Raw genomic sequence first — 26755 nt, 5'->3', positions numbered from 1 at the left:
TGCGACTCCCCGCCTGGCGCGGGGGCGGGGGCGCGGCGGTGACTTAAACCATGCTGGGTTTGGTAGTGGTGATGGTGAGGACAGGTAAGGGCACTGCCCATTTTGGCCCAGGGTCACACAGCATTTACATCACAATTGGGCCACAGTTTTAAAATGTCTGGTCCTCTCCCTCCCCACCACCCGTGGCTGCTGTGTCCAGACGGAGAATGTTCTAGCGCTGGGAGCGGCTGCGGATGAAGTCCTTGGGGGGAAAAGGAGCGGCCCAAGGGCGATGGTGGAGTAGAGCTGCCTCACAGAGGCAGCATGAGCTGAGAGGGTGACAGGAAGGAAGGAGGCGCTAGACAGCATGGAGGACTTTCTGCTCTCCAATGGGTACCAGCTGGGCAAGACCATTGGGGAAGGGACCTACTCAAAAGTCAAAGAAGCATTTTCCAAAAAACACCAAAGAAAAGTGGCAATTAAAATTATAGACAAGATGGGAGGGCCAGAAGGTGAGCTGGGGCCCCTCTGGAGGAAGGGTGGGCTGGTTGAGGTGGGTGGGCACTTCCACCAGTGGGAAGGGACATCCCCACCTCCCCTTTGGTCTGGAACCAAGGAATGCAAGAGTTTGGTTCTGTTGGAGGTCAGCGGGGTACAAAAGGATGCTGGGAGTCCAGGACCGTCACATCCTCCAAAACCCAAAGTTAATGTGGCAGGAAGTGAAGGGTCAGAGCCAGAACCCCAGCCTGTGGCCCTCCCTGTTCCAGGAGGGGGACAGAGACGGGCAGAGGGACCACCGCCTGGGCTGGTGGAGGGCAGGAGCCGCTGCCAAGGCAGTTAGGAATGGGAAAAATGAAGACAGGGCCCATGGGAAGAGCCGTGGGGGCAGGAGGCAGGGGCGTGAGGAGATGGCAAATCGGGCCTCCTAGCTGCGATCCAGTGGTTTTGTCTAAAGATCCCCAAAGCACTCGGATATCCACGGTCTCACGGGCTGCTCACACCAGTCCTTGAGGATGGCAGGGAGTCATTCTTTGCAATGTCCAAGTAGCTCTAGACATTTAAGACTGTTCATGGGAACCAAGGCACGAGACCCAGATGTGGTGGGCAGAGAAACTGGAAGGCAGGGGATGGGAGTGAAGGGTTATGCCCTCCTGGACTTGAGACCCCACTTCTTTTCCCCTTGTTTCCTCAGAATTTATCCAGAGATTCCTGCCTCGGGAGCTCCAGATCGTCCGTACCCTGGACCACAAGAACATCATCCAGGTGTATGAGATGCTGGAGTCCTCTGACGGGAAAATCTACCTGGTGATGGAGCTGGCCGAAGGCGGGGATGTCTTTGACTGTGTGCTGAATGGGGGGCCGCTTCCCGAGAGCCGGGCCAAGGCCCTCTTCCGTCAGATGGTCGAAGCCATCCGCTACTGCCACGGCTGTGGCGTGGCCCACCGGGACCTAAAGTGTGAGAACGCCTTGTTGCAGGGCTTCAACCTGAAGCTGACGGACTTTGGCTTCGCCAAGGTGTTGCCCAAGTCACGCCGAGAGCTGAGCCAGACCTTCTGCGGCAGCACAGCCTACGCTGCTCCTGAGGTGCTGCAGGGTATTCCCCACGACAGCAAGAAGGGCGACGTCTGGAGCATGGGCGTGGTCCTGTACGTCATGCTCTGCGCCAGCCTACCTTTTGACGACACAGACATCCCCAAGATGCTGTGGCAGCAGCAGAAGGGGGTGTCCTTCCCCACGCATCTGGGCATCTCGGCCGAATGCCAGGACCTGCTCCAGCGGCTCCTGGAACCAGACATGATCCTCCGGCCTTCAATTGAAGAAGTTAGTTGGCATCCGTGGCTAGCAAGCACTTGATAAAAGCAATGGCAAGTCCTCCCCAATAAAGCAGGGGGAGAAAGCAAACCCAAAAACCCGCTTCTAAAATGGTGATATATATTTTACACTTTAAGTTTACTTGTGTCCTAAAACGTGCCTACACCTTCCCCAGCTCTCTCTCTCTTTCCCGTTAAACGTCTTCGTAGAATCCGAGGGCCTTGTTCAGACTTCCCTTTTATCACGGCTAAGAAGGGATTTTCGCGCAGGCTGTTGTGACCAAAGTTCATTAAAAACAGGCCCCAGGTTCAGACGCGTGCAGGGGGGAGGAGAGGAGAAAAATGACCAAGAGCAGCTGGAACCGCTATTGTTGGCACTTCCTTTTAGAATAAAAGCAGAAGTGTTGGGAATGTAGAAACGGCCTCTTGACTCCTTGTCTCGGTAAGAGGCCCGCTGGGGTCCTCTCCCTGCCTCACCTCAAAGTTGAAGCTGCGTCTGAGATGAGGAGCAGGGATGTCCTCGGGACCCAGACGCTTCCCCCCACCTCGGCCACCCCTGCCCCTTCCCCAGGATCCGAGCAGGAAGCCACCCTGCACGCTGTGTTCGTCCTGCCCCGGCTCCAGGGTGACTGCTGGTGGGGACAAGAATGGACCCCCAGACACCTTCCAGCTTCTGTTGAATCTCTTTAATGCTGTTAACGGCAGGTCTGGAAAAGGTTCAGGACAAAGTTCTTTTTTCTTTCTTTTTTTAATTACAAAACTAACAGCTGTTAGAATCTTTTTTTTTTCCTTTTTTTTTTTCTTTCCCTGGCTACAAAATACTCTGGGGAGATGCATTATAATTTAAAATATATAATATTGCACAAACAACCAAAAAGTTAATTCAACTAAAGAAATAATTACAAAGAGAAAAACCCCATCCCATCAAAAAAAAAAAAAAAAAAAGATTCTCTCCATCCCACCCCCTCACTGAAGGTTTCAAGCGGAAGTGACCACCACTCTCCTGGCGTACCTGACCACCATCCCTTTGAACCACTGGTGAGTACACCAGATTATGTACAAGAATCACCAGAGCAGCATCACGAAGCACCAGGGTCTTCGGGGATTCCCGCAGCCCCTCAGTCCTCCAAGAGAGGAAGAGCTTGACCAGAGAGGAGGGTGAGAGCCACAAAGACTGGGTTTGTCTTCAGGAAGAAGAGCTTTTGCAGAAGAAGCCTGCTAAGAGTCTCAAGAAGTTCACCGCCAGCATATCCCTTCAGGCAGCAGAAGGGTTGAGGTGGAGAAGTCGGCCTTACCAGAGCTGTGAGTACTCGGCTTTGATCGCTGCTCTGTACCGCCGGTAGCTGGCTTGTGTCCTAAGCTACGGGGGGGGGGTCGAGGTGGGTAGCTGGTTGGACAAGGTATCCCGCCAGGCAATGCACAGAAGAGCCTGAAGTGACCCCCTCCCTTCTTGGGGGAGGAGAAGAAATGCAAGAGCCAGACTCTTGCAGGTGGCACGGCTGGGCTAAGGACTTGGGTGCATCTGACATGAAGAAGCCCTGGGAGAGGCGTTGGGGACACAGCTGGGGTCACACCAGCCTGGGCTGGACCAAAGGGAAGAGGTGGGAACTCGGGGTTTGGTCTCTAGATTCGGAACCACAAGGGACCTTTCTGGGAATGGAAAATGCCTGGGAAGGAGAGGTTCCCAGGAGAGGCAAATTTCCCAGACACGAATGCCTCTCACTCACTAGGATAGGAACCAAAATGTGCTTGCCCTCCCAGCCTGGCTGGGACAGGTGGGATGGCCTTCCTTGCCTGCTTACGGGTGGGCAGACTGTTCTCTCAGCTTCCTCCGAGAGACTGGTGCTTAGCTCCTGCACAGGTAGAAGGGCTAGAGTTACCCCTGGGAATTCCCAGCAAGAGTCCCCAAGAACAGGGGGTGTTCAGCAGAGAAAGGTAGGCTCTTCTGGTGAGGGGGGCAGGGCTCCTCCCCCTCGAGTCATCCTACGGTTGGCACAAGTCAGAGTTCCTGGTTTGGATTTAGTGAGCCCCTTCCCCGATGTGAGCCGAGGCCCAAAGGACCAGCAAAGAGCCACCCAAAGGTCTGGTTGACAGAGGCCATTGGGGGGACATTCTCAGTCAGTGTCTTCCAGGGCTGGGCTGAGGCGAGCGAGGGGGTGGGAGGTTCTGTGGGCGGGGGAGCTGCGCGCTCTGGCCCCTCATTCCCAGTCCTCCCACTCCACATCTTCCAGCTGCGGACAGGAGGGGATAACGGAGAGCACAAACACATACTTACTCCTCTGAGTCAAGCCCAGACCCAGCCTCCCTTTGCTGCCTCCATTTTCGGACAGCGAAGATCCCCCCTGCCCCCCATACTCTCCACCCCCGCCTTGGACCACAGCCTGCCCCCTAGGAGAGTGAACCAATGTCTCAGGGAACACATCTGGGAGCAGAGCTGCCCCCTGCCTGGGAGGTGGGGCTGCTGCTCTGATGATTCCAGACCCCAAGGAAATGCTTCCATCGGTCAACACTAGACGCTGGGAGGGACACCCTGTCTCCAGGAACCCACTCAGTCAATCCCATAAGGAAAACTTGAAAGTGGCCCTGTGATCAGAAATGAGGTGGCACTGCACTGCAGGTGCTCACGGGGTCTTCATCAGGGGCTCCAGCGCCCTCACTCCGGCTGAAGTCTCCCCCGGAGAACTTTCTACCGGCCCGCTGTCAGCGGATCCCCTGTACGATGGCCTGTTGTATGGCTGCTTGGGTATACGGTGGCCAGGTGTTACAGAGGGCCACAAAGACCCAGAAGGCATCGTGCCTCTGGGACAATGATAGGGGATCACAGGCCTTCTCTGCCCCGGGTACAGTGAGGTCACAGAAGCAAAATACTCTCGGGGAGGTCTCTACCTGCCCCAGGCTTCAGTTTTCCCATATGAAAAATGAGGTCATGCCTATCTTTTGAGGTGGACTAATCTGTCCACCTCTTTAGGGCAGGTCTACGAACGACGTGACAGAAGGAATCGTGTGGTTCTTGTGTAACAGTGGGAATAACACTGACTTGAATCAGATGTTTGGCCTGGAGCCTCACTTTTGTCACTTAGCAGCGGTAAGAGCTTGCCCCCCCTGCCTTTCATTCCAAATGACTCATTCTTGATTCTGGCAGGTAATGAAGAGTGAGAGTACTAAGGCCTCTGAGCTTCTCACTGGACTAGGTTTTGTGGTGGCTTCGGTAACAGTCAGAGTGCCCCCATGTCCCAGGCATGATGCCCTAACAGGTCTACCTGCGTCACCTCTCACAGCTTCCATGCTTCTAAGATCAATTCTGTTTTCGATGGGGAAACAGAGGCTCAGGTTAAGTGCCCTAGACTAAAGGGGAAGGACTAAAAGACTATCTTTTGTCTCCAAGGCCAGGAGTCTGTTCAGGTCCCATCCCTGGGGACCATGAATCACAAGATCTGGGGCAGGGTTTGGAGTCCACATTTTCTAGTGGTTCCTCAGGTGACTCAGATGCAGAGCTCATGTCAGGAACTCTCTCACCTCCACCCTGGAGCTGAGAGGAAGCAGAGCCTGCTGATGGAGCCCATTCGGGACCTGAAGCTGCCATCTCAGAGAGGAACAGGGGTCTACCCTGAGGGGACAGTTGGACTTGATGGGGGGAGTCCTCAAACACTGGGACCATCGGACTTGCTTCCCCGTGGCCAGCCAGGCCCACTCACCTCCCCAGAAGCATCCACTTTGGAGAGTGCCATCTGTACTTCTTCTTCCGTCATGTCCAAGTCGAAGTCCTTCTCCCAGTCCTCGCTGATGTCCGTGCTTGAGCCTGGAACAGTGTGAAAGGTGGGAAGGGGTAGGTACGAGCAGGTTGTAGCTGGGGGCTATGACATTCTTTACAAAGGGCCTGGCAAATATACATCAAAGGTCTCACATTCTGTTGTCACGCTGGCTCAGTGACTCCACTTTTAGGAATCTACTCTAAGGAAAAATCTTGGATTCAGTCAAAGATTTAACCAAACGGATGTTCGCTGTAGTGCGGTTACAAAGTGATGACGATTTTAAAAAACTTGAGAGTCCAATGATAGGGAATTATAAAAGGAAATAAATGGTACAGTCACATGACGGAACATACTGTGGCTTCTAAACGTTAGACCGTAGAGTACTTATACACAAGGCAAAATAGTCTAAAACTATTAAGTGAGGAAAAGTAAGGTACTAAATAGTGAAGTAGCACTTTGGCCTGGAGGCTCCTGGGAGCCACGGAAATCTTCTAGAAGACATAAACAATGAACCTCTTCTTCACTGACTCCACTCTACGTACACTGACCTTGCTACTCCTGAAATATACCAGACACATTCCTGCTTTAGGGCCTTTGCATGGGCTGTTCCCTGTACCTAGAACTCAATCTCAGACATCCCAGGCCAACTTCCTCACCTTCTTCCCACCTTGCTCCAATCCCATCATCTAAATGTAGCTGGCCTGGACCATCCTACTTTAAACTGCAACCCACTCCTGCACTCTGCTCTACTCGTTCTTTTTTCCATTGTATTTATCACTTTGGAACACATTCCATCATTAGACTTAATGTGCTTACTGTCAATAATAGAGGAATTAGAATGTGTGCTCCCTGAGGGCAAGGATCTTTTGTTTTCCTTTTTAATGTATGCCAAGTGCCTAGAATACGGAGTTTGCACTCAGCAGGTATTCATGGGCCCTGTTCTAAAACCAGGGCTGGCAAACTATGGCCCATGGACCAAATCCAGCCTACTGCCTGTTTTTGGAAATCCAGTTTGCCACTTGTTTATGTATCGCCTCTGGTCACTTTCCTGCTTCAACATCAGAGGTGAGTAGTTCCATCGGACCGTATGCCCCCCAAACCTAAAATATTTGTGATCTGGCCCTATAGAGAAGTCTACTCCTCCCTGCTCTGGGTGATTCTGATGCCTGCTAAGGTTAGCAGTCACTGCTCTAAACATTCATTTTTTTGGGTAGGATTTCTTAGAGGCAACATAAAAAAGTGTACATGTGGAAGTTTTACTAAGAAGAAAACTACAAAAAGAGTTTTATGCAGGAAAAAAAAGCATATGTAGTATGAGTCCATTAAAAAGAATACACTCACAGGCTTGTACACACAGAGAGAAGATGTGTAAGATACCAACAAAAATACTAACAATAGTTACCTCTGGGTGATGAGATCATGGGGTAATTTTCTTGGTATTTTTTTTTCTATAATGAACACCTACTGCTTTGTACCTTTTTTTGTCTATTAAAAGCGCCTTCAAAAAGAGTAGGTCCCTGATCTCCCAATGGCACGACCTGTAAACGTGTCCTTGTTTCTGGGACAGCTTGCTCCTGGCCAGGCACCCAGGCTCTGAGACGGCCCCTAAGCCCTGCCCCTGTGCTCTTCTCGCCTGCAGGCTTCTCACCTCCTAGCCACAAGCATCCTGGGTCTCTGAAGCCACACAGACCTGGGTGGAATCTCTACTTTTTTTTTTTTTTTATCTATTGTGTAGTCTTGGGTAAGTTATTTTGGGCTTCAGTCTATTTATAAAATAAGGATAAAACCACCCTCTATGCAGAGAACCGCAGGGTGAGCTTATTATGTAGATGCCTGCATCCCCATCCCCCTCGTTTGGATTCTGAGCGCCTGAGGGTGGCCCAGACTCTGCATTATAAATAGGTGCCTGGGTGATGCTTTGTAGGCCTGGGCCTGCAGTCTGAGATACAACAATGTGAAGACTAGAAGTGTCAATGTAAGATCTTCATTATACTGTGCACGTGGCTCAGTCACTTAAGCGTCCGACTTTGGCTCAGGTCATGATCTCGCGGTCTGTGGGTTCGAGCCCCGCATCGGGCTCTGTGCGGACAGCTCAGGGCCCGGAGCCTGCTTCGGATTCTGTGTCTCCCTCTCTCTCTGCCCCTGTCCTGCTCACACTCTGTCTCTCTCTTTCTCAAAAATAAACATTAAAAAAAAAAAAGAAGTGTCAATGTGAAGTGCATGTAAAGCGTACACTTAGCGGGGATTTAACAAATGGGAGCCATTAAAGGCATTGTCTCAGAGTTCAGGAATTTTGCACGTGGTCCCCAGCTGGCCAGGGCAGATTGGGAACCTAGACCAGGTTGACTCCGCAACCAAGTCTCCCTATGCCTTCAGGACATTTTGGTGGCACACACCTGGCTACCTGTCAGCGTAGGCTTCCTGTGGTTTAGAAGCTGGACACCTGGCTGATTCCTCATCTCAGAGGTGTGGCCATGGCCACGATCGCTTTCCCTAACCTCAGGTTGCCCTCTTTTTCAGGCTTTAAATGTTAGGGTGGCCCTTCCAGGGGTGGAAAACAGAGTATCAGCTTACAGTTTTGAAGCACTTCACACCCGCCCTCTGAGGTGGGTGTTAACAGTCCCAATTTCCAGATGACGAAATGAAGGCAGAGATGAGAAGCAGGGCCTTCTCTGCCATATGCCTCCTCCCACCATCCTGCCCTGTCACACAACAAGGGTACTAAGATCTCCGCTACACTGTGCATGTGGCAGGGAACTGACCTAGGCCAAAACAACTTAAGATTTTCTGATGGAGTTTTAAGAAAGGGGAGTTTTTAGGGGCGCCCATGTGGCTCAGTTGGTTAGGTGGCCGACTTCGGCTCAGGTCATGATCTCGCGGTCCGTGGGTTCGAGCCCCGCATCGGGCTCTGTGCTGACAGCTCAGGGTCTGGAGCCTGCTTCGGGTTCTGTGTCTCCCTCTCTCTGTGCCCCTCCCCCACTCATGCTCATCTCTCTCCATCTCTCAAAAATGAATAAACGTTAAAAAATTTTTAAAAAAGGGGGGGTAGTTTTCAGGTGATTACTCATCTCACAGTGTGGTCACTCAGCTCATTTTATTCTGTTTAATTGGATCTCTGCTTCCCTAGAGAAGAAATGGAGGCAAAAGCCACTCTCAAGTCAGTCATTGGGGAGGTAGGGCCTTCAGCCCAGGGCTCCTTCCGGTTTGCAGGCCACAGGCTTGTCCCTGTCTCTCCTGCCCCTCTCCCGGCTGAGGGAACCAGAGCAGGGTAAGTCCAGGCTCTTAGATTAAATGGATCTTGGGTCAAAATGCAGGTGGAGAGCAGCTCTGCTGTGACAGCGACTGCGCCACTGCCCCTGGACCATGGGAGACCGTGTGGCTAGCCTGCCCCAAGAGACTCTGCTGTGCCCAGAGACCAAGCCTCTCCCATGTCATCTAAGATGTGGCCCTAAGAGGGAAAGGGAGTCACTCACTGTCTCCAAGCCTTCATTACTTCTTTTTAAGATTCACTGTCTCCACTCTGTTCTTAATGTCCCCTCCCAGTCAAAGGCCTCAACTTCTCCCGACGAAGTGACTACTTGTGGTGGGTCTCAGCAGTGACACCCCAGCCCTCCTGCACACCCCCAAGTGTGTCAGAGGCAGTAGAGCAGGGCAAGCAGAGCGGATGCCACAGCTCCCCCATAATCTCACTTTGTTCCGTTTCAACTCACCACTCATTTTTCTGAACCTGCTCTCCCATAGCCCAATTCCCAATGGAGCCTATAGTTCGTTCTTTTTCATTAAAATTTTTTTTCTTTCATGCTTGTTTATTTTTGAAGGAAAGAGAAACAGAGCATGAGTGGGTGGGTGGGAGGGCAGAGAGAGAGGGAGACACAGAATCTGAAGGAGGCTCCAGGCTCTGAGCTGTCAGCACAGAGCCCAATGCAGGGCTCAAACTCATGGGCCGTGAGATCATGGCCTGAGCCGAAGTCGGACGCTTAACTGACGGAGCCCCCCAGGCGCCCCGGAGCCTTCAGGTCTTTAATGCAACTGTCTGTCTCTCCTTCCCTTCCCCAGCTCCGATTCCATGAGCCACGATTCTGATCATTTTTTTGGCATATACTTGTGGACTTTCTTCTTTTCCTCCACCGATTTTCCCTGGCTGAACTTGAACCCTGGTTAAATCCAGCTCCCATCTGTTCTGTGCCTGCACCTAGGCTACTGAATGTGGCTGGACTAAAGTACAGCAGTGCTGACAGGTATCTTTTAGAATTCATGACCACTACCTCAAATGGGCCCTTAGTGCCACCTGGCCAGCAACCCCACACCACCTGTTAGGTCCCTCACCTTCTCTTCCACTTTCCCAAAGTACTATTTCATGCTTCTCCAAATACTTGGTGAGTGGGTGGCTGATCTCAAGTTTCTTACCAGTAAAAGCAAAAAAATGGGGAAAATCACACAGACCTCTCTCAGGCTTCCGTGAGGACTGAGTGATATGCATGTGCAGCGCTAAGCATGGAGTGATACAGACATATAGAAAGTGCTCAGAGACAGTACCTCTTATCATCATCATTTCCCCAAAGCAGGGCTCTACTCCTATTTCTTCTCTGACTGAGGACCTATTGTCCCCAATTTACTCCCAATTCATAGAGGACTAAACGGGGCTTAGAGAAGGTCAGTAACTTTTCTGAAGTTATACAGCTTAGAAGCAAGGTTGTTGGGATTTGAACCCAGAACTGTTCGAACCCCAGAGCCTGAGCCCTTAGCCTCTGTATGTAAAGCACTTAGTACAGGTCAGGCATCTGATGGGAGCAGCACGCCTCACTGCTTCATGGCACCAAGTCCAACGTTCCAAGTTTGGCTAAGATTTTAAGTTCTTAAGTTCTATTTCTGAGTTCACCAATCTACCCTTCTTATTCCTCCCTCTCCTGGGAGATAATACAGCAAAGTGGGCTTTACTCACCGCTTCTACCCTGTGGCCTCTGCTATCTGGACTCTATAGGCCCCTGAGCCCTGCACCTCCCCCAAACTCTCCACCTCTCCTATACAACGCCTGTCTCCTCAGTAACCAACCGCTGACGCCTGGAGCCTTCCTTCTTTCTCTGAACTCCTCCAGAATCAAGCCTGCCCCCTACAGCTTCATGTTTCATCATAAAGACTGCAGCTTTTGCCCCTCCCTCCTCAGTGTCTCATAAAGAGTGGGTAGGAGTTCAATGGATGACCTCACTGAATCAGAGCCAGAAGGAAAGCATTGTGCTGGAAACTGGAAACCCTGTGGTTTCCATCAGGGAGCAGGGGAGGGGAGTGGTGGGGCCAGTTTCCCTTCCACAGCGGCAAACCGGTCTCTCAGCACCGGCAGGCCAGGCTCACCTGCTGGGCAAGTTGTGTGGCTGACTGGTACCGTGTGCCAGCAGTGACCACGTGTGTGTGTTTCAGGAGAGGCCTTGCTGACATCAGCTATCTCTGAAGAGGGACTCTGGTTGGGGCAAAACAGTCCACACCTGAGCTCTTACTGTCCTTTCATTCCCAGAATTAGAAAGGCTCCCCTTTGACAAAAAGTCAGAGTCTCCAGTCTAAAATTTCATTCTACAGATAAGAAACTAAAGCTTTATTACTTAAGCTGGGTCACAAGAAGTTCATGAGAACTCATTTAACTCTTTTTGAAACCAGTACGTGTAAGTTTCATGTATTTCATGCTCCTAATACTGAGGTAAGCGTAGGGAGGCTAAATGACTTTCCTGAGGTCACCAGGGGAGAGGACCTCTGACATCAATCAGTGTCACAGGGATTTCCAACCCAGGGTAGGGCTGAGTTGTCCAAATGGACAGTGTGGTAGTTACGGGCATGGGCTCCGAGTCAGAGAGCTGGGCCTGAATCTGGACCTGCCACTTCCTGGCCATGTGAATTTGAGCAAGTTACTTGTTAACATTTCCAGCCTCATTTTCTTCATCTATAAAAGCCGGCAGTAATACTGACCTGACGGGGCTCAGCGATGCAATGAGAAATGCAATGTAACGCACTAAGCACGGGACCGGGTATGAAGCTTATTCTGTTGAACCCAAGACCCCGACGACTGTAAGATGCACCCTTATTTCAGAGCATACGTACATCTTGGATGAAATAGGGTGATAAATACTCAACAGACAGCAGCTGTCGTCATCATCAGTATCACAAATGAAGAACAACTGCTTCTAGGGCCCTAAAGAGACAAGTCTGCCTTACGGGATAACAACTCTTGCTTGTCCCCCGCCTCCCACCGGGATTTTGGCCTTGACTTACCTTTCTTTCCATTGTTAGAGGGTGTAGACTTCCCACTGTCCGAGTTCAGCTCAAACACCCGTAAGTCTGTGAGTACCTCCTCTCTCAGAGTCTCTGCTCTGGCCGGAGGCCTGGGGTCTGGACCACTGGGGCGGCCAGCAGGGGTATGGGGCTTGAACTGAGCTGGGGGCGGGGGTCCAGTCTCACCCACATCCACAGCCAGGCCCTGTTCCTCCAAAGATGCCTCTAGCAGCTTCTGGGACAGGTCCTTGGGCAGCAGGGGTGCGTCGGCTGCAGTGTTGGCGACCTGTGTCACCGGGGAGATGCTCTCGCTGCTCTCTGAAGGAGTCACCTCTGTGGGCGGGTCGGCCGGAGTCATCAGACTCTCTTCACAGGGGCTCAGGGGGCCAGGGCCCCCTTCAGGGCACGTGGACGTTCTGGCCATAGGAACCTTTGCCTCTTTTGGAGACGTGGGTGAAGCGCTCACAAGCTCCTCTGTTGGGGGAGAACAGGAAAGAGGGCTACGTGCCCTGGTCAGGCCCCAAGACAGCCCTGAGCTCTCTGCAGACAGACCTCAGGCTCCCACCAAAGCTTCCTCCGATCAAGACTAAAGGGTGCCAGTTTCCTCATGCTTTCCCCATCACGGTTCCCCTGCAGGTGCTCCCTACTGGTCAACGTCTCTCCTGCCTGGAGGCCCAGCATATGTCTGGTGGGCACTCAGCTTCTGCAAGCACAGCCCAAGATGGTATTATAGGCTCGAAAGCTGAGATGCGACAGTGAGTCAGTTCTGGGTTCAGGCTGGGCTCTGCTCTATCCTCCATGTGTGATCTCACGCAAGATGCTGAGCTTTTCTTTAACTTACCCCCACTTAATAAATGTGTTAACAGCATGCGGGTGGCTCCGACATACTATTCTAAGCCTGAGCTACCAGGTAGAGGATGCTCAGCTCCTTCCTTAAGCGAGCAGTTCCCAAACCTGGCTAGGCATGAACCATTACTAGGGGAGCTTGTTAAAAATACAAGTTTGGGGGTGCCTGGCTGACTCAGTCTGTTAAGAGTCCAGCTTCGGCTCAGGTCATGATCTCATGGTTCATGAGTTTGGGTCCTGCATTGGGCTCTGTGCTGACAGCTCGGAGCCTGGAGCCGGCTTCCAATTCTGTGTCTCCAGCTCTCTCTGCCCCTCCCCTGCTCACACCCTGTCTCTCTCTCTCTCTAAAATAAATAAACATTAAAAAAAAATTAGAATGGGGGAAGGGAATCTGGAATTCTGCGAAGCATCCTAGGGGACTCTGAAGTGGCCGGCCCACAGGCTGGCAGGAGAACCTGTGGCTTCTGACACATGTGATTTCTATACCTAAACTGGGAATTCCACCAGCCCAGGCAAACATTTCCTTGTTAGTCCAGCCCCCCTTCCTCAGCACGGACAAGCGCCAAATACGTGGCCTACCCTTACCTGGGTGCCAGGCCTCTCCAGTGCTCAGAGATGGCCAGATGGTCCCTACAGGTAGGATAGGACTCGTTACTTGCCCATCACCTCTCAATCTCTCTTACCTTCTTCCTCCTCCCAGCCAGGCTCTTCAGAGAGGCTCTGTTCTGCCCGCTGCTTCAGGGCATCCCTCCGGGCCTGGTCCTGAGTGCGGGGGAGAAGATGGCCAGGAGCAGTCAGGGCTCACTCTTCCCAGACCCTGGCCCTGACCCCAGAACTCTTGGTACCTGGTGCCCTTTCTTCCCTCGACAACATCCAGCCCACTTCCGCAAGGGCTGAGTGGAGGACCTCCCCGGGCCAGGCCAGCATACCTGCTCTAGTTGATGGACTTTATAGAAATACCGATGCCAGAATTCTGAATGGGAAACAGCTGCTGGGACCTGGAGAGAGGGGACGGTGGAGATGAGACTTCGGGAGTGCTCGTGTACGGTCTGTGTCCCCAGCCTGATCAGCCTGCTCCCAGCTGCCCTGGGCTTCAGATGTGGTTCCGTGGCCAAGTGGTTCTCCTCAGAGCACTTACACCCTCCATCCCCAGACCCACCTTCCCGGCCCAGCTTGGCAAAGGAGGGAGAAGAGAATTCCCACCAGGCTTTGCTGGCCCTTCCAGTTCTCCCACGACTGCCAGAAGCCTGGCGAATCGGCTTTTGCTCATGTGGATTCTTGGCTCGGGACCTGGCTGGTCTGGCTCTAGAGGGTCTCCCCGGCTGCTCTCTGGGCCAGGTAACTTGGCAGTGACTCGAGCTAGAAATGTGCCTCCCACCTCCTGACACCTCAAGCTGAAGCTGGGTGAAGTCCTGTCAGCTGGGCCCTCACCATCTTGGTGTAGAGGGCCCGGATGGAGGGGCTGCCTACAAGGAGCTCTGAGATCTCCCCCTTCTTCTCCTCCAAGCAGAACTGGGAAAGCCAGGCGTCAAACAATTCCGGGGGCCCTGCAGAGGGACAGACACTGATGGTCAGTTTCTCGGGTCCGGACAAAGAACATCGGGCCTACAGAAAACACACCTAAGCCTGGACACGGACAGTAAGGAAAGCTTAAGGTTTTTTTTTTTTTTTCAAAGCCATTTGGCCAAAGATGGGGTCGGGAAGGGTGAAGGGGTGGGTAGACCCCACTGATATCAGGACATAGCACTTAAGTGATCTCTAGAACAGGCTGCAGTCTGCATGTTCTCATGCTGCTTGCTTTTTAGGTACTGAACCCCCTCCTCTCCGAAACGGCTGTTCTCAGGTCCCCAGGGACCCCAGTTTGCCAGTCTAAAGGCTACTTCCTGGGGCACCTGGGTGGCTCGGTCAGTTCCATGTCTGACTCTTGATTTCGGCTCAGGTCATGATCTCATGGTTCATGGGATTTAGCCCCGAGTCAGGCTCCATGCTGCCAGCACGGGGCCTGCTTGAGATTCTCTCTCTCTCAAAAATAAATAAACTTAAAAAAACAAAAATAAAGGCTACTTCTTTGCCCTCTCTCATGTGACCAGTCCAGCTTCTGACCCTGGAAGCCACTGTTGTCCTCGTGACGCACTCTCCTGTCCTGGCTTCTTGGTCTTCTGTGATTCTCTTNCTGTCAGCACAGAGCCCGATGCGGGGCTGGAACCCGCAAACCATGAGATCATGACCTGAGCTGAAGTCGGACACTTAACCGACTGAGCCACCCAGGCGCCCCTCTCTTCCTGCCTTTCCAGTCGTTCCACCTGACTCTTCAGTGGGTTCCTCTTTCTCCTCTGCTTAGGTCTTCCCATTCTCTGTTTTCTCCTAAGATACCCTCTACTAAACCACAAGTTTCAACCTCTCCCTCCCCCAACAATTCCTCAGTCTGTCTTTGCAGGCCCGGCTACCCTTCTGGGCTCCAGAGCCAGGGGTCTAGGTGTCCCCCGGACACTTCTATTGGCTCAGGTGCAGCAAACCCAATGTGTGCACATGTCCTTCTGTCCCCAAGCTGTCCCACACAGTTATCCACCAGAACCGCGGGTGCCGTCCCGGACTCCTCCTTTATCCAACCGCTCTGGATTCCACTTCCTCGGTGTCTTCTACGTGCATACCCCACTCTTCATTCCACCTGCCACCCCTGGGTTCTGGACTTCCCTCTGACGTGGGGATTCCTACCAAGCCTCCTACCCTGTCTGCCTGTCTTCTATCTTTCTCTGTACTTGATGGCTCTTTTACAAAATACCAAATCTGATCACCTCAGGTCTCAAAACCCTGCAGGAATTCTCCAGGGAGGGCTTTTTATTTATTTTTAATTTATTATTATTATTTTTATTAAGTAAACTCTATACCCAATGTTGGGCTTGCACTCATGACCCTGAGATCAAGAGTCGTTTGCTTCACTGACCGAGCCAGCCAGGTTCCCCTCTAGGGACGGCTTTTTAAGCTAGAGTCCAAGGATGAGCTTCAGAGGGTCAAAGACCTCCCATATGGCATTATACAATTTTGTGGAGAGGGGTGCCTGGGCAGCTCGGTTGGTTGATCGTCTGACTCTTGATTTTGGTTCCGGTCATGGGATCGAGCCCAGGCTCTGCACTGAGCGTGGAGCCTGCTTGGGATCTTCCCTCCCTCTTACTCCCTCCCTCCCTCTTACTCCCTCCCTTCCTCTCTCTCTCTTTCCTTCTGCCCTTCTCCCCTGCCTGTGCTCTCTTTCTCCCTAAAATAAGTAAATAAATAAATAAAATTTTGTGGAGAGACAGCCTGTCATTTTCAACAGATTTTTAAAGGCCTTTGTGACTAAAAGAAAAGCTAAGAACCACTACCTTGAGCCTTTTAGGACAAAAATTCAAAGTGTGTAGTCTGGCACCCAAAGTCCTTCCTCTCTGGCCCCCACCAGCAGCTCTCACCACCTTCCCTCCCTCACATGCACCCCTTAATCTAGACTTCCCAAATGCAGGGCCTTTAAATGTCCTACTGCCATGCTTGAACACCTTCCCCGACTGCTAAAAATAAAACTAGTCTTCCTGTTTTTCTTTTTTAAGTAGGCTCCAAACCCAATGCGGGGCTTGAACTCACGACTCTGCGATCAAGCGTTGCAACCTCCACCAACTTAGCCAGCCAGGGCCCCCCAGATTAGTTTACTTCTACTTCGTCCTTAAAAACTCAACCTAAGTGTCACATCCTACGTTCCCCAGGTTGGGCCGGGTGCTCCCCTTCTGGGTTCCTGCTGCCTCCCCCTCCCCCCTTCTGTGGAAAGAGTCACTCCAGCTCTACTATCCTTGCTGTATTCATGGTTTCCTGTCTCTCTTTCCTAACGGCAGTTCCTGGAGGTCTGCATGGGGGTGAGGGTTAGAATGATCTGAGTTCCAGTTCCCAGCCCGGGGCTTGCTGCATGGCAGGGGCCTGGCAAACAAGCGCCAAAGAGAAGACGGGCAGGGCAGCGGGGCTGCAATGGGGCCTGAGCTGAGAATGGGGAGCGGAGCAAAGTCTCTGCAGACTGTGATGACACAGTCCGCGTTCAGGGAGGAAAAGGGACTGTCAACCCATCCGACCACACATAAGGCACGCTCTAGCCCCGCTCTGGTCCCTCCGCACAGGACATGCTGGGCCACTGCGACCAGAGACCAAGAGGGCGCTCACCCCAGACTCCTGTGGTCTCCCTTCCCTGCAAGCCTCCCCCTCACCGCTACCCCCTCACCATCTGGTTCATTGCAGTAGGTCGCTGGGTCTGACTGCAGGCTGTAGAGGCGAGCCTGTAAAAAATAAAGAACAGAAATTCTGGGGTGCTGGTGGAGAAAGTACCCCCTCTCTGGGAGCATACTCTACCACTGTTGTTGATTTAGGCGCTCTGAAGGCATCATTCCCCTGTACATTTATTCTTGTTGGAAATCAGCCTCAGCCCAGCCTCTCCCCTGCTGGCTGCCAGACCCACAGGGCACCTGTCAGCTGGCCCATGGGAGTACTGGGCTGGGAGTGGAAAAATGGCCTCTCCCCTAGTATTCTACCTTGGGAATTAAGACCCATGGCAAGCAGGCTGCAAAATTATACGTATACAGTGCTTTTGAATTATGTGAATTATGTTAGTGCAAGTACATTAGTAAAGTCCAAATTTATGGGCCAATTTTGAAGTAATGTATCTCCCCAAATGAAAGGCGTTCATCAAGAATTTCTTAATTCCATAGCCAGTCTGCCGAGTGAATTGTCTGCTGTGTTCTCGGTATGGCCAGCCATGGGAGTGGCAAACTTTGGCTGGTCAACAGAAAACCCCACCTCCCTTCCTGAGTGGGGTGTGGGGCAAGGGCCAGCTGTCTGCATCAGAACTTCAGCAAGTGGCTTTGGTGACTTACTGCTGTTAGTACTTAACATCCTACCATTTAGGAAATTCCACACTCCCACTCAAATGTCCACCAAGTGGTGGTAGTAATACTAGTGCTGACAGATATGCTTAGAAATCAGTAAGTTTGGAAAGGAAATTCAAGGCCAACCGGCTGTGACATCACACTGTGAATTAAGGAGAAAACACTCTGAACCGTTAAGAAGTCACGGGAGAAGATAAAATGTGGAAGAAATATCCTACCCTGTCGTTGATCTAAGAGCTTTGAGGACTCTTCCCTCTACTCATTGATTCCCACCGGAAATCAGCCTTAAACCAAACGGGGGAAGATCATGCTTGAAAACAGCATTCCTTATCAAGGCTGAAAGCTGAAAGGAATCCACAAGAGCAGCACTACAGAAACGACTGGAATAATTATGCTATATTTCCTTGCAAGAACTTAAATAATTAAAAGGATGGTAAGAAAGCTGCTAATAATTTTTATATGTTTTTACAACAGGTTATAGAATTCCACGTATGAAGTGCTTTTTTGTTAAAAAGACAGACGTCAAATTATCTTTACCAATGTTTATAATATAAACAAAAAGAAATGAAAGGTTTTAGCCAAACAAGAAATAGGTGGTTCTCTTTCAGGGATGGGATTATGGATTTAGAAATCATTATCTTCTTGATTAGTACTTTTCTCCAGTAGAGTTATCTCCATATACTTATTTTCTGGCCTGAACACGTATTGCTTGTAGGAGTGAGTGCTGGAAGGTGGAATCCAGTGCTGCTGGGCACCTGCAGGGGAGGCTGCTAACGAATACCTTGGTGCTGTCATAGGGCTCAGCTGTGCCAGAGGGTGTGCCCATCAGGGTGATCACATCGCAGTCTATGGTTTTGTCTGGTGAGGGAGCGAAGGTGTCGGAGATCACCCCTAGGAAGTCGGACAACCCCTTCTTCATCTTCTCTGTTGCCCCCGAGGAGCCTTCAGTCTGCAGAAAGAAGCGAGAGAGGAAACAAGTGGCCCAGCAGCAGCCTACAGTCTCGGGTTCGGGGTACTGAGGGGTGAAGCATCCCTGTGTGGGGACCACAGAAGTGCTCTTGGCCTGTCACCCCATCCCTGAGGTTGGAGAAGGACAGAGGCGGCCAGGGTCCCCATACACCAGAAGAGGGTGTGGAACAGGGCCCTGGCAGGCCTATGTAAGTCAGAGCAGAACTCCCTGACTGGCTGTTCCATCACAATTTCAAGGCCAGTCAGGCTGATCCAAAACTGGCAGGAGAGAGGACGCCTGGGTGGCTGTCAGTTGAGCCTCAGGTCATGATCTCACGGTGTGCGAGATCGAGTCCTGAGGTGGGCTCTGTGCTGACAGTGCAGTGCCTGATTGGGACTCTGTGTCTCCCTCTCCCTCTCTGCCCCCTCTGCTGCTCATGCTCACTCACTCTCTCTCTCAAAATAAATGAATGAACATTTTTTAAAGATGGGCAGGAGAGGATGCCTGCTATACACACTCTGTGGGGAACAGGACCTATGGGTGGAGGGGTGGGAAAGGTGTTAGTTCTGGAGACCTAAGCCCCTCTGGGTCTGCTTCCTGATCTGTAAAGTTAACACACAGACCTCCTTCAGAGGGCTGCTGTGAAAAATACAAAAGATAAGGCATGTCCAAAGCCTGGCATATCACAAGCATTACTAAGCAGCAGTATCTGTAATATCACAATTTCATCATCATCGTTGCTCAGACGTAGAACATTCTGTATGAAAGGCTGGGGAAATATGGGCAGGATGAGAACACATATCCTTGCCTAGAGGCAAACCTGGGACCAGCTGAGGGCCGATGTATGCACTGTCTAGAAGGGGCTAGTGGGACACCAGGCTTGAGCCACACTGGGCAGGATGCCCTCGAGCAAGCAGAAGCAGAAGGCCGACAGGGCCAGGCCCGAAACCCCTCGGGGAAACCACAGCATTAACTCCTGATTGGGCCACCCAAGCATTTTACACCTGGAATCTATCAGCACGCCTGGCACATGCTAGCACAGACACACAATCATATTTGCCAAATGAAAAAAAAAAAAGGAATAAAGGCACCTGGGTGGCTCAGTTGGTTAAGCGACTGACTCTTGATTTCGGCTCAGGCCATGACCTCACAGGGTGGAGGGAGTACTCACAGCTAGCTTCTCCTTGACCACGCTGGCCGTGGCCGCAATAGTGCAGGCTGTGTCATGCTGGACCACCTGGGTGAACTCTGTCAGGTCTCGCTTCATGAACTCCAAGGCCTCGGAGGACTACGGGAAGACAAGAGAGGTATGACAGAGCCCGCTGGCTCCGCTACCCTTCGTTCCTGTTCCTGGGGCTTCTTCCGTCCCAGAGAGACACATGGAAGACTCAAGTGACATAGGAAAGTGTCAGCACGGAAACGATGCTTGATTGTCCCAATTCCATGACCTGGGATTACCGAACAACAGAGAGCACAGAGGAACTTCCTGCAGCTCTGAGAACGGGGACGAGTCTCAGCCCCGACCCTTATAAGCTCTGTGGCCGCAAGTAACTCTCTTCTAGTTTCGGTGTGCTCCTGAGGGAGGCGGACTAAATCAGTAGTGGTTCAAATGCAGACTGGGGAAGGGGGTGCACACAGTCCAGACACAAAACAAACTCTTACGCGTTGCTCTGATGGCCTTTAAGTCATGACATTTGTTTCGAATTTCAAATAATGTGAAGAAAAGGTGTGTGATTTTTGTTAAAGGAAAGTGTTCCTAGTTTTATTTGTTTTTTTATTATGAGGAAGCTCAGTTGAAATATGAGGCAGTATGTGAAATTACGTGTCTGAGAAGTTACATAAATGTGTTGTATTAGCGATAGCAATAGTTGAGAAAGCGTTTATGAGTGATTCTGGACAAGTTAATATCGGAAAAAAGGTGTGTGATTTTTACATTCGACAAAGGGGGTGTTGAGAGAAATACTAGACTGGACTGCCTCCGAAGCCTGGGTTCTACCATTCTAGGGCTCTATTCAAATTTCAAATAGCTCCGTAGAGCTCCTTTGGGCACAATGAATATTTGCTTCTGTCAGACTGACCAAGCTGTACTCAGACCCAGCTTGAGAGAGCAGGCCCGCAGCTCTCTGAGTCTTACCCTGCTTTGTCTCGCCCTTAACCCACTCTGGGGTTCCAAACTACATCTGTGCTCACCTGGCAAGCCCCCTCATTTTGCACAAGGATCATCTGATTTTTTTTTTTTTTTTTTTTAAGCCTTGTTAAGAGTTCTGGTGGCTTTTTTTTAGTTTTCATCAGCCTGGGAAGTCTCTGAATGGGGCAGTCTCGTCTATCGGCCAGAAGCTTCTCTGAGAGCGGGAATCATGTCTCCATTTCAAATTCGGGATTCCGTAACTGGGGTGGAGGGGTCATTTATTCTCTAGCTCCATCCATTCCCCATTCTCCATCCTGGTCTAGGTCAACCTGCTGTCCAATGGCCTCCTCGTGGGCCGTATCAGATATCTCTCCTACCTTCTCCCTGTGACACTGCTGGGAGCTTTGGAAGTCAGAGCGGACCAGGCTGCCCCTGCTTTACACTCTCCATGCTCACAGTATCCTATGAGCAAGTATACCATCCTTCCCTTCACTTACAAGGCCTGTATAATCTCACCTCTGCCTCTCATCCTCTACCACTGTGCCCCCCACTGAGCTCCAGCTGGCTTTCCGCAAGTTTCTCAAATGCTCTAGCATCTCCCTTGCCTTCATGGCATTCAAACACACGGCTCTAACTCTTCCAAGCAAATAAGTGAACAAACACAACCAACAACCCCCCTCACCTGGTTAACTCTGGTTTCTCCTTCAGATCTATGCTAAAATGTCACTTCCCTGATGCCACCTCACATTCGGTTGTGTCCTTACTTCTTGCTCCCAGGGCACCTGAATGTTCTCTTACATTCATCATACTGTAGACTATGATCAGCTGTTCAACGTCTAGCCTCCTGGAGAAACTGAGTTCCCTGAACACAGAGCCCGTGTTTTTTGCTCACTGACGCTTTCCCAGTTTGCAACATAGGCCCTGGCCTAGAGTAGGTGCTTAAATTTTGCTTGTTAAATTTCCATGTACCAGAGCAATTTTAACTGTATAACCAGTGGCATGATTATTTGATAAATGGCTGTGACTAGACTGTGAGCCCTGAGGGGACAAATATGAATAGACATGGTGCCTGTCCTCAAGATCATAGTCCACTGGCAAAGTGTTCATGTGACAGTGTTGATGTGCGAGGGCAGAGTGATGACCAGTGTATTATCAGGAAATTGGAAAGACATGATGAAGGGAAGCCTGGACTGAGCCCTAAAGAAGGAGCAGGAATCAGAGGCACCTGGGTGGCTCAGTCGGTTAAATGTCTGGGTGACTCAGTCGGTTAAATGTCCGACTCTTGGTTTCGGCTCAGGTCATGCCCTCACGGTTCATGGGTTCCAGCCCCACATTGGGCTCTGCATTGACAGTGCAAAGCCTGCTTGAGATTCTCTCTCTCTCTCTCTCTCTCCCCCTCTCTCTGCCCCTCCCCTGCCCATGTGTGATCTTTCTATCTCTCTCAAAACAAATAATAAACTTAAAATAAAAAAAATAGAATGAGCAGGAATCAGCAAAGGAAGCCGGGGCACGGCGGAGCACAGGGTTTATGCACAGCATTTCAGTCCTAGTGAACAGAAAAGGCAAAGCAAAACTGGTTTGGGATAAAGCTGGAGAGGTTGCCAGGGGCAACTGCGGGGGGCCCTGGTCAGCCCTGTGGGTGATGGGGAGCCAGCAAGGGTTTGAAGGAGGTGGGACACGATGAGATTTGGAGTTTTCGTGGGTCACTCCAGTGACTGGAGTGGCATGGATAGGTCCACAAGTGACAAGATGGGAAGACAGAGGAAACCCAGTCAGGAGGCTGTTGCAATAGCTCAGAAAAGAAAAGGAGTATGTAAAGGACGGTGCTGGTCAGGGCGAAAGGACAGGACTGGTTCAAGGAATCTGAGTGCAAAAAGGTGAACTTGGTAATTAAATAGATGTGTTGACTGAGGGCAAGAAAGAGTCCGGGAGGAGCCCTTGGCTGCTAAACTCAGTGACTGGGTGGATGCAGGGTTGCCGGGTGAGGGAGAAAAGGCTGAGGGGGGGAGCAGGCTTAGAGAGATGGTGATGAAAATGATTCCGGTCCTGTAGAATGTGTGATGGCGGTGGGGTATCTGGACAGTTGTCCAGCAGCAGCTATTCTCAAACGCTGAAGTTCAGAGTAAAGGACTAGAGTCACTATCTCATGGAAATGGAGGTCACCCAGGAAGCGTTTGTAGAGTGAACAGAGCAGTGAGTGGAGGACAAGACCCCTCAAGCACCACACCTTTAAGGGGCAGGAAGGGGAAGTCATGAAACAGTCAGCAAAGAAAAGCCTGGAGATGTGGAGAACGGAGAGAGACGCATGCCATAAAGCCAAAGGAGTAGGGTTTCAAGAAAGAGGGAGTGATCGCTAGTGTCAAATGCAGCAGAAAGGTCCAGAAAGATAAGGGCTGGAAACCACCCAATGGATTTGGCTGGTAGGTGAGGCTGAGTGTGTTTCCAGATAAGCTTCTATTTGGTGGTTGCAGGGATGGGTCTGGAGTTATGACAGATCATGTTGTTGACCTCATATTATACAAAGCTGGAGGGGAGGTTGTCTCCCAGAGGTAAAGGAAGTGGTAGTTGAACAGTGGACTTGAGGGAAGAGTTAGGTTCAGGGAAAGTTTCTGAAGGCCAGGGGGAAGAGAAGCAAATCAGAGACGGGAAAAGCTTGCTGGGGGTTGCTCAGGCCTAAATAAGGTTGGTGACTCTGTGGTTGGGCCAAAGAGCAATACGACTTTCTCTATCAGTGTCTGTGGGTCAATGCAAGCACCGCATACATTACAGGATGAGGTAAGAGGCACAGGAAGGTGGATTATAGCACCATCTCAAAGTGTTGTCTCTAGGGCATTGCGCTAAGGATGCAAGGGAACTGAGGGTGCTGGTCCAGATGGAGCCAGGATGGGAAGCGGGAAGGAGGCAAGGCCACGAAAGCTCTGAAAGACCAAGAAAAAAAAAAAAGGAAGTAAAAATGGACTGGTGGTATTTAAGAGGTTTCCCCATTACCCTCCTCAGCACTTAATAAAAATAACTCCAGGTTATATACTACTTGCTGTGTGCTAAGTATTGGTCTTGGTACTTGACAGACATTATCATTCAATCCTTACGATTGAATGATACTATCAAGTAGGTATAATCAGTACGCCCATTTTGCAGAGGAGGAACTGAGGACTAGAGAGGTTAAATAACTTGCTCAAGTTGATATAACAGTAAGCAGCTGAGAGGGAAATTAAGTGGTCTTTCTGAATGAGGAACCATCAAAGGCAGAAAACCCCTGCGTCAAACTGGGAGTTCCCCAAGAATGAAGATAGAAAGCTAACCGACTGTCAATTTTTCATGAGTTGTGGTAACACCGGCCTTGAGGGAAACACACACAGGGAGGCCCTCACACAAAACTTGCTGAACGAATGTCAGACTCTCCTTCCAAGAGATCGCTCAATGGAAGCGACCCTCTTTGAGGTCTCTTCAATTAAACTTCATTGTGAAATTCTCGTCCTCATCAACAACATACAACGCAGGGCATTCTCAGATTTGCTAGGCTGTAGCTGAAAGGCTGTCCAGGAGGCCATAGGCTAAAGGAGGTATTAAAATGCTCCCAGAGTAGAGGACTGATTTAACCCAGATCAGAAGCCTCCCCGAGTCTGCCCTGAAGCAGGACTCACCCCAATTCCTTGAGATAAACAGTAATTAACTTTTTTCCACAATTCACTTGGTCTGGTTCTGACAAACTAGCATAGAGTGGAACAGAAACCCACAACAGCATTGTCCACTGACAGAGCAGAGCCTCAATCATCCCACAGGTATTGCTGCCTCCCGGCTAGACTGAGCTTCGTGGTACCCAGGATTGTAGCTCATCCTCAGGACCTGTCAGAGAGTGCTAGCTGTGGCATTCTAACTCCTGAGTGACTATAGCCGTAAGTTTCCATCGCTAGAATCCTTCTTCAGGGCCTAGAGCAAATGTTCTCGTTTCTACGAAGCTGTGAATTTCCTGAGCCGGAATAAACTGCTCTTCCCATGGATTCCTACAAAAGGGTCGCGCCAGCCTTTAAACCAATGTGTATTTCACCGTGGCTAGTGTCACACTGGTCTGAGTCGGGGTCAGTCCTCCCTTAGACCGATAAGGTGTAACAGTAGGGCCCGGTGGGCCTCGTCTCTAAGGCCTGGCGTCCACACTGGTCGGGCGGGGCAGCTCAGACCTGGTTGCAATGAGGCGGAGCGAGGCCCTGCCGGAGGAAGGGCGCCGGCCCGGCTTACCTTCTCCTTGACTGCCTGGTAGCTCTGCTGCAGCCAGCTCCGCCACCATCCCACGTCCTCCCTGTGGAAGACAGACACATCTGGCGGCCCTGCCGTGCGACTCTTGCCCGCGCAACGATCGGATCTCAGTTTCCCCCCTGAGCTGTGGTCCGCGGGCCGAGACTTGGCAGGCCGCTTCCCCACCCCCTCACACTGCGACTCCACCCCGCCTTTTCAGCTCCGTCCACTCCCGCGCTGGCCTCTTGCTCCCCACGGGGAGCCTTGCCCAGCGCCCCGACCCTCGGAGAATTCAGGCCCCAACGCCCGAGAGCTGGATGACGGGCTCACCCTTCCGCCATCTTGCCCGCATGACATCACCACTATTTACTGACCTCTGACTTCCGACACGGCACCGCCCCCTCAAGCACCGCCCCAGAGCGCTCGGCCCAATCCTCGCGCTGACACCGCCCCCAGCCCAATCTCCGCCCCGGTCCGCCACTGAGCCCCGCCTCCTTGAGCTCCGTCCTGTCTCCGTCTACAGTTCGCCCTTGAACTCCGCCCCTGAATTCTGGCCCAATCCTCACTCATTTCGGTTCTCAGGGTCCACTTCCCAGCGTTAGCCCTACCTCCCACCGCCACCAACTACTTTTTAATCAACGGACATCGGATACGGTGGCTGCCAAGGGCCACGTCCGGCCCTCTAGCTGGACCGCGGAGACGTGGGAGCCGAGCGGAGAAACGGAGGGAGGGGGGCTGGAGCTCGAAAGTCTGGATCCTAGAGCTCCGGTCTAGGACCACCCCCCTTTATGAAACAAGCCGCGTAGCAGCTGCTTGGGGTCTCTTCGGGCTAATGCAACAAGCGCCGAGCGGGGCCCTGGGCTAGGGTCTGCAGGTGTGTGGGGAAAACTTCTTACCACAGTTAACTCCCATGCGGCCTCCGGAGGGGCTCTGAGGATATTGGGGGAGGTAAACACACACTCACCTACCTCAGCTCTTCGTAATCGGAGTTCTGAACTCCAAATCAGAACTTCTCGAACTGGAGCTGGATGTGGATTGACTTGTGAAAGGGAGGCAGAGGCAGAGGCTTTCTGGATCTGCTGCTGTCAAATCCCATCACCTCTTGTCTGTTGAGGGGCGTAGCTTTAGGAATCCCCCCACCAGCCATTCCGTTTTCTCTTTATATGATTGTTCCTGTCGTCATACATGGTATTTCTCCCACATTAAAAGCATGGAAATAAACACCAACCCTCACTTGACCCAACACCCTTTCCCTAATCCCCTTTACAGCAAAACTCCTGTAAGACTTGCTCATCCTCACTGTCTTCAACTCCTCTCTCTTCCCAATCTCTCTTGAATTTGCTTCAGTAAGGTTTTTGCCTCCCCACAATAAGTTGACATAACTTTTATTAAGATGCTAAGAAAAAAAAAAGATGCTAAGAGCCATGGCCAATTTTCAATCCTTTTTTTTTTAATGTTTTCTTTATTTCTGAGAGAGAGAGAGAGAGAGAGAGAGACAGCGTGAGCAGGGGAGGGTCAGAGAGAGACGGAGATACAGAATCTGAAACAGGCTCCAGGCTCTGAGGTGGCTGTCAGCACAGAGCCTGATGCGGGGCTCGAACCCACAAACCGCGAGTTCATGACCTGAGCCGAAGTCGGCCACTTAATGGCTGAGCCACCCAGGCGCCCCCCAATGCTTATTTGGACCACTAGCATCTTACTTGACACAGTTGATCACCTTCCTCCTTTTTAAAAATTTTGCTTTCTTCACTTGGCCTCCCGGACACCATGCCCTCTTGACTTTCCTCTTACCTTGCTGGCTTCTCCTTTTCAGTGTTGTCTACTGTTTTTTCACTGACCACTTGTTGCTGGAATGTCCCAGGGCTTAGTCCTTGACCCTCTCCTTTTCCATGTCTATCATCATT

At 51.3% G+C, this 26755-nt stretch overlaps 2 protein-coding genes across 6 annotated transcripts; one reads left to right on the top strand and one right to left on the bottom strand.

Moving 5' to 3' along the window:
- Window positions 1–6: 6 nt before the first annotated feature.
- Window positions 7–2336, top strand: TSSK3 (testis specific serine kinase 3). Of its 2 annotated transcripts, none has more exons than XM_077763520.1 (2): window positions 7–84; window positions 1172–2336. In XM_077763520.1, the coding sequence occupies exons 1-2, from the start codon at window positions 51–53 to the stop codon at window positions 1831–1833; spliced, it is 696 nt and encodes a 231-aa protein (XP_077619646.1). In that variant the 5' UTR covers window positions 7–50; the 3' UTR covers window positions 1834–2336. The 2 variants fall into 2 exon arrangements, with proteins under 2 accessions (XP_077619646.1, XP_077619645.1); XM_077763519.1 differs by lacking the exon at window positions 7–84 and adding an exon at window positions 147–491 and having other exon boundaries at window positions 1172–2334.
- Window positions 2337–2461: 125 nt separating this feature from the next.
- Window positions 2462–25573, bottom strand: BSDC1 (BSD domain containing 1). Of its 4 annotated transcripts, none has more exons than XM_077763516.1 (11): window positions 25496–25573; window positions 24855–24915; window positions 19662–19778; window positions 18323–18490; window positions 16881–16935; window positions 14078–14193; window positions 13576–13644; window positions 13330–13408; window positions 11801–12274; window positions 5486–5589; window positions 2462–4021 (listed from the first exon to the last, which is right to left on the bottom strand). In XM_077763516.1, coding segments are annotated over exons 1-11 (1278 nt in total). In that variant the 5' UTR covers window positions 25498–25573; the 3' UTR covers window positions 2462–3988. The 4 variants fall into 4 exon arrangements, with proteins under 4 accessions (XP_077619642.1, XP_077619643.1, XP_077619641.1 ...); XM_077763517.1 differs by having other exon boundaries at window positions 25460–25572; XM_077763515.1 differs by lacking the exon at window positions 25496–25573 and adding an exon at window positions 25182–25214.
- Between the last annotated feature and the right edge of the window lie 1182 nt (window positions 25574–26755).

Source organism: Crocuta crocuta, unplaced genomic scaffold (genome assembly GCF_008692635.1).
Source record: "Crocuta crocuta isolate KB4526 unplaced genomic scaffold, BGI_CrCroc_1.0 scaffold214, whole genome shotgun sequence".
NCBI classification, from domain to species: Eukaryota; Metazoa; Chordata; class Mammalia; order Carnivora; family Hyaenidae; genus Crocuta; species Crocuta crocuta.
This window is presented reverse-complemented; position numbering and strand designations above follow the sequence as displayed.